At 39.2% G+C, this 15,903-nt stretch overlaps 1 protein-coding gene across 1 annotated transcript in view; it reads right to left on the bottom strand.

Moving 5' to 3' along the window:
* pgap1 (post-GPI attachment to proteins inositol deacylase 1) overlaps window positions 1–15,903 on the bottom strand; it is a 170,875-nt gene that overhangs the window by 113,763 nt on the left and 41,209 nt on the right. Inside the window, exons 12-16 of the mRNA XM_072578291.1 lie at window positions 9,942–9,993; window positions 9,087–9,167; window positions 5,743–5,818; window positions 5,563–5,636; window positions 5,408–5,459 (exon numbers count right to left, since the gene is read on the bottom strand). Of these exons, the coding sequence (XP_072434392.1) occupies window positions 5,408–5,459; window positions 5,563–5,636; window positions 5,743–5,818; window positions 9,087–9,167; window positions 9,942–9,993 (335 nt within the window). The remainder of the gene's footprint in view (window positions 1–5,407; window positions 5,460–5,562; window positions 5,637–5,742; window positions 5,819–9,086; window positions 9,168–9,941; window positions 9,994–15,903) is intronic.

The raw sequence follows: 15,903 nt of genomic DNA, 5'->3' as shown, positions 1-15,903 counted from the left end.
ATAGGCAGGTAGGACAAGTCATGGGGACAGGACTGAGCTGGAAGTTGATTAGTTTAGCACATCAGAGTACCCTTGATGCTGTTCACATGCTTGAAGACTTTAAATCAATAAATGCACTCACTCTAGCCCTGGTGCTGATGCTGTGATGATGAAATAGGAGAAAGTGAGGACTGTAGATGCTGGAGATCAGAGCTTAAAAATGTGTTGCTGGAAAAGCGCAGCAGGTCAGGCAGCATCAAAGGAGAAGGAGAATCGACGTTTCAGGCATAAGCCCTTCTTCAGGAATGAGCAGGGCGTGCCAAGCAGGCTAAGATAAAAGGTAGGGAGGAGGAACTTGTGGGAGGGGCGTTGGGAATGTGATAGGTGGAAGGAGGTTAAGGTGAAGGTGATAGGGCGGAGAGGGGGTGGGGGCGGAGAGGTTGGGAAGAAGATTGCAGGTCAAGAAGGCGGTGCTGAGTCTGAGGGCTGGGACTGAGAAAAGGTGGGAGGAGGGGAAATGAGGAAACTGGAGAAATCTGCATTCATCCCCTGCGGCTGGAGGGTTCCTAGGCGGAAGATGAGTCGCTCTTCCTCCAGGTGTCGTGTTGCCATGGTCTGGCGATGGAGGAGGCCAAGGACCTGCATGTCCTTGGCAGAGTGGGAGGGGGAGTTAAAGTGTTCAGCCACGGGGCGGTTGGGTTGGTTGGTGCGGGTGTCCCAGAGGTGTTCTCTGAAACTTTCCGCAAGTAGGCGGCCTGTCTCCCCAATGTATAGGAGGTCACATCGGGTGCAGCGGATGCAGTAAATGACGTGTGTGGAGGTGCAGGTGAATTTCTGATGGATACTGAAGGATCCCTTGGTGCCTTGGAGGGAAGTGAGGGGAGAGGTGTGGTTGCAAGTTTTGCATTTTTTGCGGTTGCAGGGGAAGGTGCCGGGAGTGGAGGTTGGGTTGGTGGGGGGGGGCGTGGATCTGACAAGGGGGTCGCGGAGGGAGTGGTCTTTCCGGAACGCTGATAGGGGTGGGGAGGCGATTGGAGGGAATTTCCCCTCAGACGTGGTTGACGATGCTCTCCACCGCATCTCCTCCACTTCCCGCTCCTCCGCCCTAGAACCCCGCCCCTCCAATTGCCGATGCTCTCCACCGCATCTCCTCCACTTCCCGCTCCTCCACCCTTGAACCCCGCCCCTTCAATCGCCACCAGGACCTATTCCCTCCGCGACTCCCTTGTCAGATCCACACCCCCCCACTAACCCAACCTCCACTCCCGGCGCCTTCCCCTGCAACCGCAAAAAATGCAAAACTTGCGCCCACACCTCCCCCCTCACTTCCGTCCAAGGGCCCAAGAATCCTTCAATATCCATCAGAAATTCACCTGCACCTCCACACACATCATTTACTGCATCCACTGCACCCGATGTGGCCTCCTAAAAATTGGGGAGACAGGCCGCCTACTTGCGGAAAGTTTCAGAGAACACCTCTGGGACACCCGCACCAACCAACTCAACCGCCCCGTGGCTGAACACTTTAACTCCCCCTCCCACTCAGCCAAGGGCATGCAGGTCCTTGGCCTCCTTCATCGCCAGACTATGGCAACACGACCACTGGAGGAAAAGTGACTCATCTTCCGCCTAGGAACCCTCTCCCCCAACGCCTCTCCCCCAAGTCCCTCCTCCCTACCTTTTATCTTAGCCTGCTTGGCACACCCTGCTCATTCCTGAAGAAGGGCTTATGCCTGAAACGTCGATTCGCCTTCTCCTTTGATGCTGCCTGACCTGCTGCACTTTTCCAGCAACACATTTTTAAGCTGTGATGGTGAACACGTGTCACGTGAAAGCAGACATATCACTGAAGAAAACAAAATTTGGCTCTTGTATTGAAGCGACTTTGAAAATGGGTGCAAAAAAGAAAAGAATTAAAAATCGGGAATTCGAAGATGAATGGACTAATTTATTTTTGATTGATCCCAAATTTGTCTGGCCTCCCTATGTCTCATTTACAACGAGAAATTTGCCAACAGAAATATCAAAAGCACAGCGGCTTAGCTGAAAGCTATCCCACTGGAGCAACACAAAGAAAGGGGTGAAAGAAATGAAAAGACAGAGAAACCCAGGAATATGTTGCGGGTGGGATCACCAAGAAAACTCAACTTCTGATAGTTTTATAGCAGTTCAAGAGGCTTTGTTACAAGAAAACTGTTCATGGATGAAAATGTAAAAGAGTGCTTTATCAAAGTGTCAGTGATTTTAAAATCAAAACTGAAATCATTCAAAAAATTCTGTGAACAACAGTGGGAACAAAACAGTGAAAATAGCCACCGATGTCATCACGCAGCAGATTTAGGATTTAAATTCAACTTCAGTGCGACTAGATGATTGTTTATAGTTCTGTTTGAAAATAAAAGTTTACAGTCCAGATATTAAATGATGCTTGTTCCGAAAATGCAATTTCAAATGCTAAACTACAATAGTGAAGGAGAAAGTTCATCTCCATTTAGTGAGGCAAGATTTGATCAGGGATAGTCAGAATGGCTTTGTCAAAGGGAGATCATGCCTTACGAATCTGGTGGAATTTTTCAAGGAGTGACCAAGTGTTTGGGTACGGTAGTTAGTACAGTTTCTGGATTTCAGCAAGGCCTATGACAAGGTCCCACATGGGAAACTGATAAAGGACATGGGATCCAGGGGAACTTGACAAAATAGATCCAAAATTGGCTTGGTGACAGGAGACAGAGGTTAGTGGTTGGAGGCTGTTTGTGTGACTGCAGCCCAGTGTGCAGTGGCATGCCGTAGAGATCAGCTCCGAGTCCCTTATTGTTTGTGATATTCATAAATGATGTAGATGAAAATACTGAGGATGGGGGTTTGAATAAGTTTGTGGATGACACGTGATTGACAGCGAGGAGGTCCGGAGCAGGGTCACTGGACCTGAAATATTAATTCTGCTGTCCCAGCACGGATTCTGCCACACCTCCTGAGTTTTTCCAGCATTTTGTTTCTCATTCCCAGCATCCGCAATTCTTTGGGGTTTTTTTTGTCTAGTGAGAAAGAACGTGTTAAGTTACAGGAGGATATAAGTAGATTGATCAGATGAGCAGATGCAATTTAACTCTTCTAAATGTGAAGCAATGCATTTTGGAAGGAACAAGACAAAGGAGTAATCAAGGAATGGTAAGACACTAGAAACCTCAGAGGGATCTTGGGGTGCTTGTTCACAGATCCCTGAAGGTTGCAGGACAGGTGAACAGGGTAGTTAAGGTATATGGAATGCTTGCCTTTATCAGTCACAGCACAGATTATAAGAGCAGGGAGGTCATGCAGAGCTGTACTGACCTTAGGTTTGACCATAGTTGTAGCACTGCATGCAGTTCTCATCACCACACTATAAGAAGGATGTGATTGAGGTGGAAAGGATGCAAGGGAGATCCACTGGGATGTTGCTTAGGATGGTGCATTTCAACTATGAAGTGAGGCTGAATAAGTTCTTTTTTTTGCATCAGTGAAGTGTAAGGGGAAGGGGGCACCTGATAGAGACGTATAAAATTATGAGGGGCATAGACAGAATGAAGCATAGAATCCTTACAGTTAGACAGGATGAATCATAGAATCCCTTTGGTGTGGAAACAGGCCCTTCAGCCCAACAAGTCCACACTGACCCTCCGAAGAGTATCCCACCAAACCCATTCCCCTTTAGTCTACATTTACCCCTGACTAATGCACCTAACGTACACATCCCTGCATACTATGGGCAAGTTAGCATGGCTAATTCACCTAACCTGCACATCTTTGAATTGTGGGAGGAAACCGGTGCACCCAGAGAAAACCCACACAGACACAGTGAGAATGTGCAAACTCCAGACAGATGGTCACCTGAGAGTGGAATCGAACCGGAGTTCCTGGAACTGTGATACAGCGGTGCTAACCACTGAGCCACCGTGAATAGAAAACAGCTGTTCTTCCTAGTTGAAGGGTCAATTAAAAAGGGACATAATTTCAAAGTGGAAGGCAGAAATTTTAGAGCAGATTTGAGGTTAAACCTTTTCACCCAGAGAGTGATGAGAGGTCTGGAATGCACTGCCCAGGAGGAGAGTTAAGGCAGGAAACTTCACAATCTTTAAAAAGGTATTTGCATCTGCATCTGAAGTGTCATCACATTCAGAGTTATGTGCCTCGTGTGGGAAAGTGTAGGTGGCAGCTTTGTTTGGTGGCAAAGACCTGATAGGCCAAAAGGCCTCATCTGTACTGCATGATTCTATGAATTGCATCAGCTCTTTCCATATGTTAGGCTTTTAAAATAGCAGTTTTTACCTGAAACAAAAGGATATTGAAACCTAAGATGGACACAAACTAATTTATTTCATTTCATGGCTACATATATCTCCTTGGCATTGAGATGGAGACTTCTATGGAAATAAAGGCCTTCTGGATGCATGGTATGACTCCTTCCTCTCTCAGCAAGATAAAAATGTAATGAATGGTTGGAGAGATCACGTGGCCCAAACTTGCAGGCAGAAACTGGTAAAGGACTTCGGGTGCAACAGCCTACCCACCTTTCTCTCTCGAATTTCTTTTAAAAGCTTTGAGTCCTGTTTGCTGCTTGAAAACATACCACCTTGTTGCAAAAAGAATTTTAAAGGAAGACTTCAACCCAGCTATAATTCCAGAAGAAGGGAGATTATCAGTGGCATTATTAACAAGGAAACACATAAATCCATCAAAATAATGTTGACTTCAAAAGAGGACTTCACTTATCTGTACATATGCAGGGAGAAACAGACAAATGCCTCAATTGAGAATAGATAAAGTATCATCAGCCTTTAACCAACTGAAAATATTTTCAAAAATTATATGAAACAGTAAGAAGATCTCCATGAAAACAAAAGTTTGGTTTCTTCAGTGAAAATATGTTCTCTACTCTTCTAGTTTGCTCTGAAATGCGAAGTATGAAAATCTGACAAGAAAGGAAACCATGTGTCCTTGATACCAGATATCTTTCTATTCTATTCAAAAGGTTCCATGTATACAATGGTGTAATGTTAGACCCAAAACTGAAGTAAGGAAATGCTCAGAGTAGTCTCCAATTTTAATCATTATCTGTAAAAGACAGCTTAGCTGGGCACATGTAGAATGCCTTCTGAGTTGAGATGATGTTTAAGTGTTCCAGGAGCAGCACTTGGATCTTTATGACCCTATTTCAAATGGCCTTTGGCTGAATACATAACTTTTCCTGTCTCAGATGCTGCACAATGGTAACTGGTTAAATACCATAGCACACAAAGCTTCATGTCAAGTGCTGGAAAATAGGCAGGGTAGATAGTTGCTTGATGAATGGTGTGAAGATGATGGGCCAAAGGGCCTCAGTATGACTTTGTTTTAAAAAGAAGTAACAAGGATACATGCTGAAACACCTTGTTTTAAAATGATAACTTACCATGGGTAAACTGGCAGTTACTCCTTACATGGATTTTAAAAGCCTGATATATCTAAATGGAACAGAGACAAATAATAGAATTGTAAAAGCTTGTTAATCTCTCGTTGAAGTAAGTTTTAATGCTATACAAGTCCACCTGTAACATAGCAGTGTACCTGATTAAAGTTCTGAAGCTTCACTTTGTGAATCAGACCAGCAGAGTTTATAACAACTCTGTTGCTAGAGGTACCTAAACAGAAGGAATAAATTTAATTTCTCAAAGCAATTTATGAGCATAGCTAATTAATTAGGCTTTCTGTAATAAATGTAAAAGATGAGGAAAAAAATTTGTGTACCAAAAGACAGGATATTTGTCACTTGGGTGGTCATCATTCTGGACTCTGCCCTCAAGAATTCACATTCTATGTTGAACTGTGAAAGAATATGTAACAGGATAGTTACAGAATTTATAAGCTTACTTGTGTATTTACAAATTAGAATGTCTTCATACTTTTACCTCTTTGTGTCTAATAGAAACTTTCTCAAACTATTCTTAAAGGACAATTTCAGGCCCAGGTTTTTAACACAATGGAGACCCTTCTGATGAAAATCAGAGAACTGTACAAAAACTAAAAATCCTGAACATGATAATTCCCATCTTCACCGGGGTGCAATTGGGGGTGCAGCATGTTTCACAAATGCATGTTTTGCAGCAGTAGCTGGTCACTTAAATCATCAGCTGCCTCCAATGAAATGGGATGTTGGTACATTTGGAATGTAATAGATGGTATACAGATTAGACCTAGTTAAAAACAGATCTGAACTCTACAAATTTGTTTGGATAGCCAAGGTGCCCCTTTGGAGTGGTAAGCCATGATCTTGGAATAAAGAGCCAAAGAGAACAGGCTTTGTTTTCATGCTCTATAACATGCCAAAATTGAAACTCTGTTCACAATGAACTGACCCTGAAAAGGCCTCCGGTCACAGCCCTGGGGCTGACCATAGTATGAAAGAATTGTATCAACTGTTAGAAAGCATTCTGATCTTGGATACTTGTTCTGTTATTAGGCAATTTCGCAGCCCCAACCTTTTCCTTCTGCATTGTGTTGGAGGCCATCAAACTCTTCGTGAGCCTCAGTAGCTCCAGATGCAATGGTGGTGACGCAAGTTTGAATGTTAGGCTCCTGATTAACCCCTTGGCTTTGCCATCTAAGCTAGACACATGCAAAATGTGCAAGAAAGACAGTGAGTGGCTATAGGATTCTGCTCCACCTACACTGCCGCTATCATGATCAAAGCCCCAGGATAAAGAAGCGAAATCCTGGCCACAACATGTACATCAAGTGAGACTAGTTTGGCTAGCAGTCTGACTTCCCTCAATCTGACATCAGTGACTGGCAATCAGAAAAATAATATGAGGGTTAGGGGTTCCCTGAAGTGTCAGTGTGGGTGGGGGAGACCTATGCTGAAGGTTCCAGGAATCAGCCCTTTAATTGCAGAGGGTTATATGAAACACTTTTCCAGCCGGTCCCAAAGTACTAAATAACGGGATATGTGGTACATATAACAAATAAATAGTTAGCAATTTAACTACTTCATGATAAAATTACATTATTCAAAACTATTCTTTAAATTGTAGTTGTTCCTTTTGCCGTTGCAGAACAAAGTAGAAATGTAACCATTCAAACTCTATGTGAAGCACCTTTACTGCTTTTATATTTATACAACAACATATAAAAATAATATGGTTCACCTTTGCAATATGGGGATTAAAAAAAACTCAGTTTAAGGTCAAGCTCTTTTGACTAGTATGAATACCCAGAGATCTTACATAAACAGAAATCAAAGGCCACCTTTGGAAAATTTACTAAACAATCAGGGCATTTGTTCTAGGACTTCTATTCTTGAAATAAGACACAGGTTAAAATAAGGATAACATGTCGTTGTTTTGCAGTATAAACTGTTGATTCGGCATATATAATTTTTTTACCAACTCGTGACAACCCTAACATGATCCAATACCTGCTTCAATAATGACAAGTCTCATGAATTAAATACACACAGGTTCAAAGATTTTTAGCAACATGCCACATCAAAATTTTATATTGTTTTGCATCTGTCAATTTTTAGTACAATATCTTTTTCCTCAACAGCAGCAACAAAAATAACGAATGAAGTGCCTGACAATTTTACTGTATAAGTTTATTTATTTCTCTTTAGGACTCGTGAATTGAGGATTCTGCAAATTATGCCTTATGAGGACAGTTGTGGTCTTTGTTACTTGTTTTTGTTCAATGAAATAGAAATAAAACTGTCAAAAGATTATGACACATTATACACCAAATTAAATATTCAAATTTCATTTTCAGTTCAGCTGAAAGAAAAATGCCATGAAGTATCCCTACGAATCAGCAAATTTACGTAGTAAGTAAATGATCCACACAGACAAGATGTTTCTCTCTCAGTCAGTCGGTACAGAGTTAGTGGTGACGACAACACACCTGACTCAACTATGCACTATTTAAACAAGGGTATTTAAGACTATGGAACCAGATGGGTAGGTCAAGTTAAGGTAAAGATCAACTATAATATAGTTGGAATTTAGAACTGGTTCAAGAGCTGAATAGTCTACTCCTGTTCTCAAAATTGTGTCAGCCATCTCCTGCTCCAGCAACTGTTGCTGGAAGTGTGCATAAGCTAGCACTGGCAAGGACTGAATTGAATCTGATAAGATGCTCCACACAATTTAATAGCCTGCTGTCATTCACTGGCTAGGTTCCCATATAACAAATGGTCACTACTCGGAAAGGACCAAAAGATAACCAAGTTTAATAGAACTATATATTAGTAGAAAGTCTGTGAATTCACAAACATTACGGTATAGTCATACAGAAGGTATCAATGTGAATTCAGCACCTAATGGTAACAGGGACACCTGTCCAAGATATAAAGATATAGCTAGCCTCTCATCATGCTCTACACCACGTAAAGCTGAGTCCAGCAGTGTTAAAAGATTTGTTAGATTTTAAAGTAAGCCATGATTCAAAAAACAGATTAAGTTCTTCCAGCAATGGAAGAAATAAGTTTAACAGTTGTAGCCAATCCAGCAGGTATACTGCAGTCAACAGGAAGTAAATGCAGTCTTCATTAAGACATACAAAGTAGTAAATAGTTTGGATAGGGTAAAAGCAGAATATTACTTAAGGGTCAAACAAGTTAGTTGGACTAGCCCAACAAAAATTTATAATAGCAATATACATTTTTCAAATAGATATTAGAAAGTATTAGCTTCAGGTAAACAGCTATATCTAGGATAGTTTTTCAGATAAGACAATCAAAGCTAAATATTATGAACTTTTCAAAGTGCAGTTGGTATCAATATCACTGGCTTCTTAAAATGTTGAGAACCTCATTTTAAGCAAGTGGGAGGCAAATGCTCCCGAAACACTTTCCCTCCCCCAGATAATCTGGATAAGACTAACAGAGATGGGATCTGAAATCTGATGTATTAAATTAATGTTCAACTCTCTAGTGCCAGAGTTAGTTCTTTGTTCCTTTTATACAAATACATGCGTTTATCACTAATTATAAATAAAAAGCAATAATTGCAAATATTTCAGCAGAGGAGGAGGTAAAATAGAATATTTTGTAAATGGAAGCAGATAGGACTGTGTGAATGTCATATTGTGTTTTCACTTACCCGTTTATTGACATTAGCCTTAGATATATGAATGATAAAATGAGAGAAAGAACGGTAATCATCCAGATTGAAGTTTACTATCTGAAAAACAAACAGCAGATTAGGATTTAGAAAATATGTACTAAATTAAACTAGCAATCTTAGAAAATCCAGGATGATAATCGTAGTTGAAGGTACTGCCAATTAATTAAACGATTAGTCCTGATTCATTGACCAGATAATTAACTCACAGAAACTGGTGCTGGATATCAATGTATTCTAATAGTTGATAGAAAAATAATTAAAATTGTATTCCAACTGATACTTCTGACAAATAGAACTCTCATATTTGTAAATTAACACAAAAGTTTTAAATTCAAATACTGAAATATTTTTAGGCTTAAACTTTGGTCATATATTTATAATGATACTTCAGAATTAGAAGGACAGAATAATCTGGGTACAGAGAATCAAAACAATGCTGTTCCAAACTCCAAGATGGTTCTTTGGTCAGAATCTCCACTCTTCAAACAATGCTGTTGTCTCCTTCTATGCTTAAGTAAGATACACATAGACTGAACATACTACTTACACTGCATGCTTGAATTGCCATTAGCAATCCATACATATGTTTAACCTTCATCCTAAAATCATAATGCTTCACCAAGAGTAATTTACTTTTATAGATTACGTGGGAAGATAGTCATGTTTGATTGAACCAGTGGGAAAACCAAAGTGAACTGAAACATGTATGCAGACAACATAATGAAGGATAACAGTCTGGACAGGAAAGCCAAAAAAAAACAAGAGTTCTAATCAGGCAAAATAGCTTCAGAACTGTATGCAGTACCATTAGAATGGAAATTCTAATCTTACCTTGTACATTTTCAACAATTCTGCTTCCCCAGTCAAGTCAATGCCTTCCTGGCTGCATGAAAAATTGAATTGCAGGCCAAGTGTTTATGATAAAATCAAAATTAGAAACTGTTGACATTCACTGCAGTGGATCAAAGAACTCATGCCACATTCCCAAGCAAATATTAAAAGGTAAAGTAATCTTTAAAAATATGCAAATTGCAAAGAAGAGGGTAGCCAAAGCCAACCATAATCATGCACATTATATAATTCACTACATTCACATCAAGATTAAATGTCAAACATAAAGAAAGAGAGTGCACTACACAAAGATTAAGAATGTAAATGGAACATAAAAAGAGCTTGAACATTACTTCTATTTTTCTAAATCATGAATTCTTGAATTCATTACTTCTTGGTACCTATTCTGCCTTTATCTCAGCCAATTTCTGTAGCCTTTGAAAATATAATTAATTTCTGGCCATGAATGATGATTATGTTTTTAATCTAGTTGCAGACAACCATATCAAATTAACCTGATCAGTCTGAAATTATGTATCTTTTCTAATCTTCAGAAAATCAATCAAACTTTCCACTTTCTACTGGTTTTTGAACCTTATCAGTGCCTTTATTTCACTAGACTATAGGGGAAATATTTCAGTGCGCGCATTGGCCATGGTTAACTTTTCCCATGAATAACAAAAAAAATCACTAATATACTGTACAATGAGAAAAGTGCCATGATATCCTGATGGTGGGGGAGATACTTCAAGAACGTGTGCTTGGTAAAACTAGACTTACTGCCAATCTGTAACAACAATGAAGATAAACTGCAAAAAAATGTTAAACCTGAACAACCATCTTACATAAAAAATACCATCAATCATAAGATGTAAAAACAAGTCCGGTGCATTTAGCCAATAATTTATAAGTACAGGACCAAAATGACAATAGGCTTATAAAGAAAGAGCAAATGTAATTTAGCAATCATTTATGATTTTGCAATGATATTCTTTGATCTTCCTTACAAATACACCACATTATATGAATTAGTATCAAACATTTTGATTAATTCAAGTAAAGCAGGGGCTGAATCATTCAATTAATTACTTTGACCCAATAAGCTAAAATGCTAGTTCCTTCAAATTAATTTCGTTTCTCATATTGTTATTCCTTCTTAAGTGCTAAGTGTCAGTTACAACAAAGTGGGAACAGCTTTCCTTAATTCTGTACTTTGAACTCAATCTTCTCATTCCCAATTTATTTATATATCACTTATTTCAACTCGCAAGTTATTTAGAGACAGATCATAGAAGCTTTTCTTAAGTATCTACATAACATTCTGATTACAAATTAGGATTCCCTCCATCCCAATTCACATTATTCTTGCTGGGAGGAACTGTTGAATATCCATGTATCTTTTCCAGAAATTGGTGACATTACATCAGCAGTGCAGGCTTTTCTTATTCCTCTCTGCTTTCAGGAAGAGTTATTGCAACTAACTTCGAAGGGAATACAATTGCAAATTACATTCAGAAGTAGCATTTTGAACTTGGCATGTTCAATAGAGACTAATTCTTTAATTAAGGACTATTACTTTCACCACTTCAAAGTCTAATTTTCCAACTTTCAAATTTACAACACTTGTTAAAATAAATTGCTGTATTTTCTTTCACTCAGTTTTTAAGGTTTCTTTGTATCTAGATCTCGGGATATTTCGGCCTTTGCACCAAATAGCCACTTGCAATGTAGGCAAGTGACTTGCTTCCAGCTATTGACATTATATTTTTCAGGCTGATCACAAGATACATAAAACTATCCCACTGTGATTCACTTGTTATACATGCCACATGGCTCAGGTGACACAACCAAGCAGCAAGAAAACAAAGCCATTATAGATGATAGTCTAACACAGTGACTCAACAAGGCAACAATTTTTCACATTGACAATGGTTATTAACTGGGTGAGATATGCAACATTTCTTTCACCCTCAGTAATCCTGACAGAAACTAGCATTATCTCAAGGCAATTTAAAGTATCCAGCCACATCATGAATCTGTTTTTCTAATAGATCTGTTGTCATCTAAAAGAATTATGCTTGCATTCTAAATATGCCCTTCCCACTCAGATTTTCATTAAATTTGAAGAGTATCAGAAATAAGTGGCATTAAGAAAATATGTATGAATATGTATAATGCAAATTTAACACTTGAGAACTTCTTGAAAATTTAAAATGATAGTCCTGAAAAACATAGCATAGACCAGTTTTTAAAAACTGTATAGATAATTGGAAGCATCATCACATCTACAAGTGCACAAGGGCAATCAAAAAAATTACATGCTTAAAAATCTTCCAATGGTGCATTATTGCAAATCTCTGATTTCAGTCATATGTAAAATTAGGGTTGGAAGGGAGAAGAGAAAAGAAAAGGAAGGAGTTTACACTGTGTTGAACATGCACTGGTGCAAGTAGGGGTGCCTTTCTGGCATCAGGAATCATCTACATGAGAAACACAGGCACAAAACCTGCAATGCAACCAGTCCATGTCATACCTAACAGTGAAGTACTTCAAGTGGTGACTGAGAGCATAAAAAGGGAAAGGATTCCATTTCCCAGCACTATCATAAAGAAAACAAACAAAATATAAGTCAGAAAATAACAAGGATTACACTGAGTGCGAGCCTTACTGACAGGTGCCAACAGTTATGGAGGTACCTTAAATTCCATAATAACTACATCAAAAGGTCATAACATGGAAATATTCCTTCTTCTTAGTACCATCAATTCTGATTCTGCTCTTTCCATGTATAAATTAAATATCTGCTCACAGGATTCCAATGAAAAATATGGAGAAAAGAAAAACAAGTCAATAGATCACAGTCATCCTTGGGATACCAAGATTCTATTTAACACACATGCAACAAACTAGTCCTAATACAAATTAGTCTTTTGTAAACATTTCTATAACAATTAAATGTTGGCACTTTTATTTCTGCTGAAAATGTGTTGCTGGAAAAGCACAGCAGGTCAGGCAGCATCCAAGGAGCAGGAGAATCGACGTTTCGGGCATAAGCCCTTCTTCAGGGATCAGACACGAAAAGTTAGGCCAAATAATGCCAGATGAAAGTCATGAGATGACAAAGCCCAGGAGGTCAAAAGAAGTAGAGACTGAGAGGAGACAGGAAAAAAGAGGATTCGCAGTAGGTTAAAATCATGCCTGAAACATCGATTCTCCTGCTCCTTGGATGCTGCCTGACCAGCTGCACTTTTCCAGCAACACATTTTTCAGCTCTGATCTCCAGCATCTGCAGTCCTCACTTTTGCTTTTATTTCTGCCTTGTGTTCTTATTTGGTAAATTATATCTGATTTGCACATTCTTTAACTGAAAATATAGAAGTCAACAAAAGGCAAAATTTGGATTTCTTCCCTTCAATTACATTTGGGAATATCTAAACACATCTATGGTCTCAGTGATAGCACTACTGGTTCTCAATCAGAAGTTTGTGTTTAAGTTCCATTTCAGAGACTCTTGCACAAAATCCAGGCTGCATCCAGTAACAGGGCAACTATACTGGATGCAATACTAAACTGAAGCATGGTCTTCCCTCTCAATTACACATAAAATCATAGAATTCCTACAATGTGGAAGCAGGCCATTTAGCCCATTGAGTCCACACAAAGCCTTTGAAGAGCAGCCCACCCAGCAGTCTTACCCTATCCCTGTAACCCTGCATTTTCCATGGCTAATGAACCATAACTAAACATCCATGGGCATATAAAAGATTCAATCCCATTATTTGGACAACAGCAGTGCTATCTTTTCTAGGGTCCTGGCTAACATTTATTCCTTAACCACTATCATTAAAACAAGTTATCTGGTCATGATCACATTGTGATCTTGTGGGCAAATTGGTTAACACGTTCCCAACATATAACGATTAACCTAAATTGCTGAAAAACACTTGGAGATGTCCAAAAGACTTGACTAGCCAATATGGAATTGCTTTTATAGTTATAAAGTGTGGAAATAGACCCTTCGGTCTAACCAGTCCACGCCAAACAATAATCCCAAACTAAACTAGTCCCAACTATCTGCTCCTGGCCCATATCCCTCCAAATGTTTCTTATTCATGTATCCATCTAAATCTCTTTTAAATGTTGTAATTGTATCCCCATCCACCACTTCCTCAGGAAGTTCATTCCACACTTGAGCCACCCTCTGTGTAAAAAAGTTGCATTGTATGTCTTTTTTTAATCTCCCTCTTCTCACCTTAAAAATGTGCCCGTGGTCTTAAAACACCCTATCTTAGAAAAGACAACTGCCATTGACTCTATCTATACCTCTCATTACTTTATAAACCATTATCAGGTCACCTCTCAACCTTGCACCCTCCTGTGAAAAAAGTCCCAGTCTACCTCACCTTTCTTTATAACTCAAAACTTTCCATACCTGGCAACTTCCTGGTAAATCTCTTCTGAACCCTCTCCAGGTTGATAATATCCTTCCTATAACTGGGCAACCAGAAGTGGACACAGAGAAGCCTCACAAAGTCCTATACAACTTCAACATAACATCCCAACTCCTATACTCAAAGGACTGAGCAATGAAGGCAAGCATGCCAAATGCCTTTTTAACCATCCTGTCTATGTGACACAAACTTTAAAGAATTATGTACCTGCACCCCTAGGTCCCTCTGTTATACAACACCACCCAGAGCCCTACCATTAATTAATAAGCCCCACCCTTGTTTTTGTACCAAAATGCAATAACTTGCATTTATCCAGTTGGAACTCCATCTGCCATTTTCAACCAATTGACTCATTTGATAAAGATTCCTTTGTAATTTTAGAAAAACTTCTTCACTGCCAACTATGCCATCCCTTCTTTGAGACCAACACAGAGAGAGTTTCTGCTGCGATTGTTTCAATTTACTAAACAACCAGCTCCCCCACTGATCTTTTCAGTGTAGATAGCAATTTAGTAATACCAAGGGTTTACCTTTCAAAACAAAACTAGGTCAAGATGCAACAAGATTGACAGAGGGACTGACTCTCAGTGCACTTGCCACCATGGAAAAATTTAACATGCCCAACCTTTGGGCAACAATCTTGCCTCCTGTGTTAAATTAATTTAGCAGACTGAACTTCATGCATTACAGTACTCTGCATTGAAGAAGTGACCAAGGCAGTGTCTTAAAAAATCTATAACTGAACAAATCGACACTAGAAAAGCAGATGCTCAATATGAATAAAATGGCTGAAGAAAACCTAAGGGGAGGCACCAGTTCAGACCATAATGAAATTAATCAGCATATGAATCATTCATCATATTCAATTTCAGGATATTCAATTGACATTATTGATCCTTCAGCATAACTAGAAATAGCAACTCTTACATTTTCAATCCTATACTTGAACTGGTCCTGGTACAGCCTGGAATAAAGTTGTAATAAATAAAGGGTAGAGCAGCACCAGGTCATTTTCCTCAGACTAGAGTACAAAAAAGGTATTATAAAAACATCAGAATTAGCACAAAAGCAACTTGATCACAAAGTACTACTCAGGTCACTCCTTCATATATTGCTAGGAACATCTCCGGCTTATTGAGGCTCAACATCTTGTGTCTTTAGGGACAGCAGCCCTAAAAACAAATTAACTGAAACCAAAAACTCTATCCAGGAAAATGAAGGGAGAGAACATTCCTCTCAGCATATTGTAGCTTTGTCAAGTCAGGCACTACTATACACTGCCCTCTGGAGGCATTTTCTTGCACTTTTTCTTAAATCTATACCAATCATTCAAGGGTAAGGAGAAATCCTCATATTTGCTACTGACCTAAAACGAATAAATGGCACTGGGTATCACAGGACAATCCAGCATAACAAATCTGGTCTTTAATTGCATAGATCTAATCCAATATTTTCAAATTATTTGTAAATTTTTGTAAACCTACTTGTCTGAACAAGTAGATTTACAAAAC

This window comes from Chiloscyllium punctatum, chromosome 10, assembly GCF_047496795.1.
Source record: "Chiloscyllium punctatum isolate Juve2018m chromosome 10, sChiPun1.3, whole genome shotgun sequence".
In the NCBI taxonomy this organism is placed as follows: domain Eukaryota; kingdom Metazoa; phylum Chordata; class Chondrichthyes; order Orectolobiformes; family Hemiscylliidae; genus Chiloscyllium; species Chiloscyllium punctatum.
This window is presented reverse-complemented; position numbering and strand designations above follow the sequence as displayed.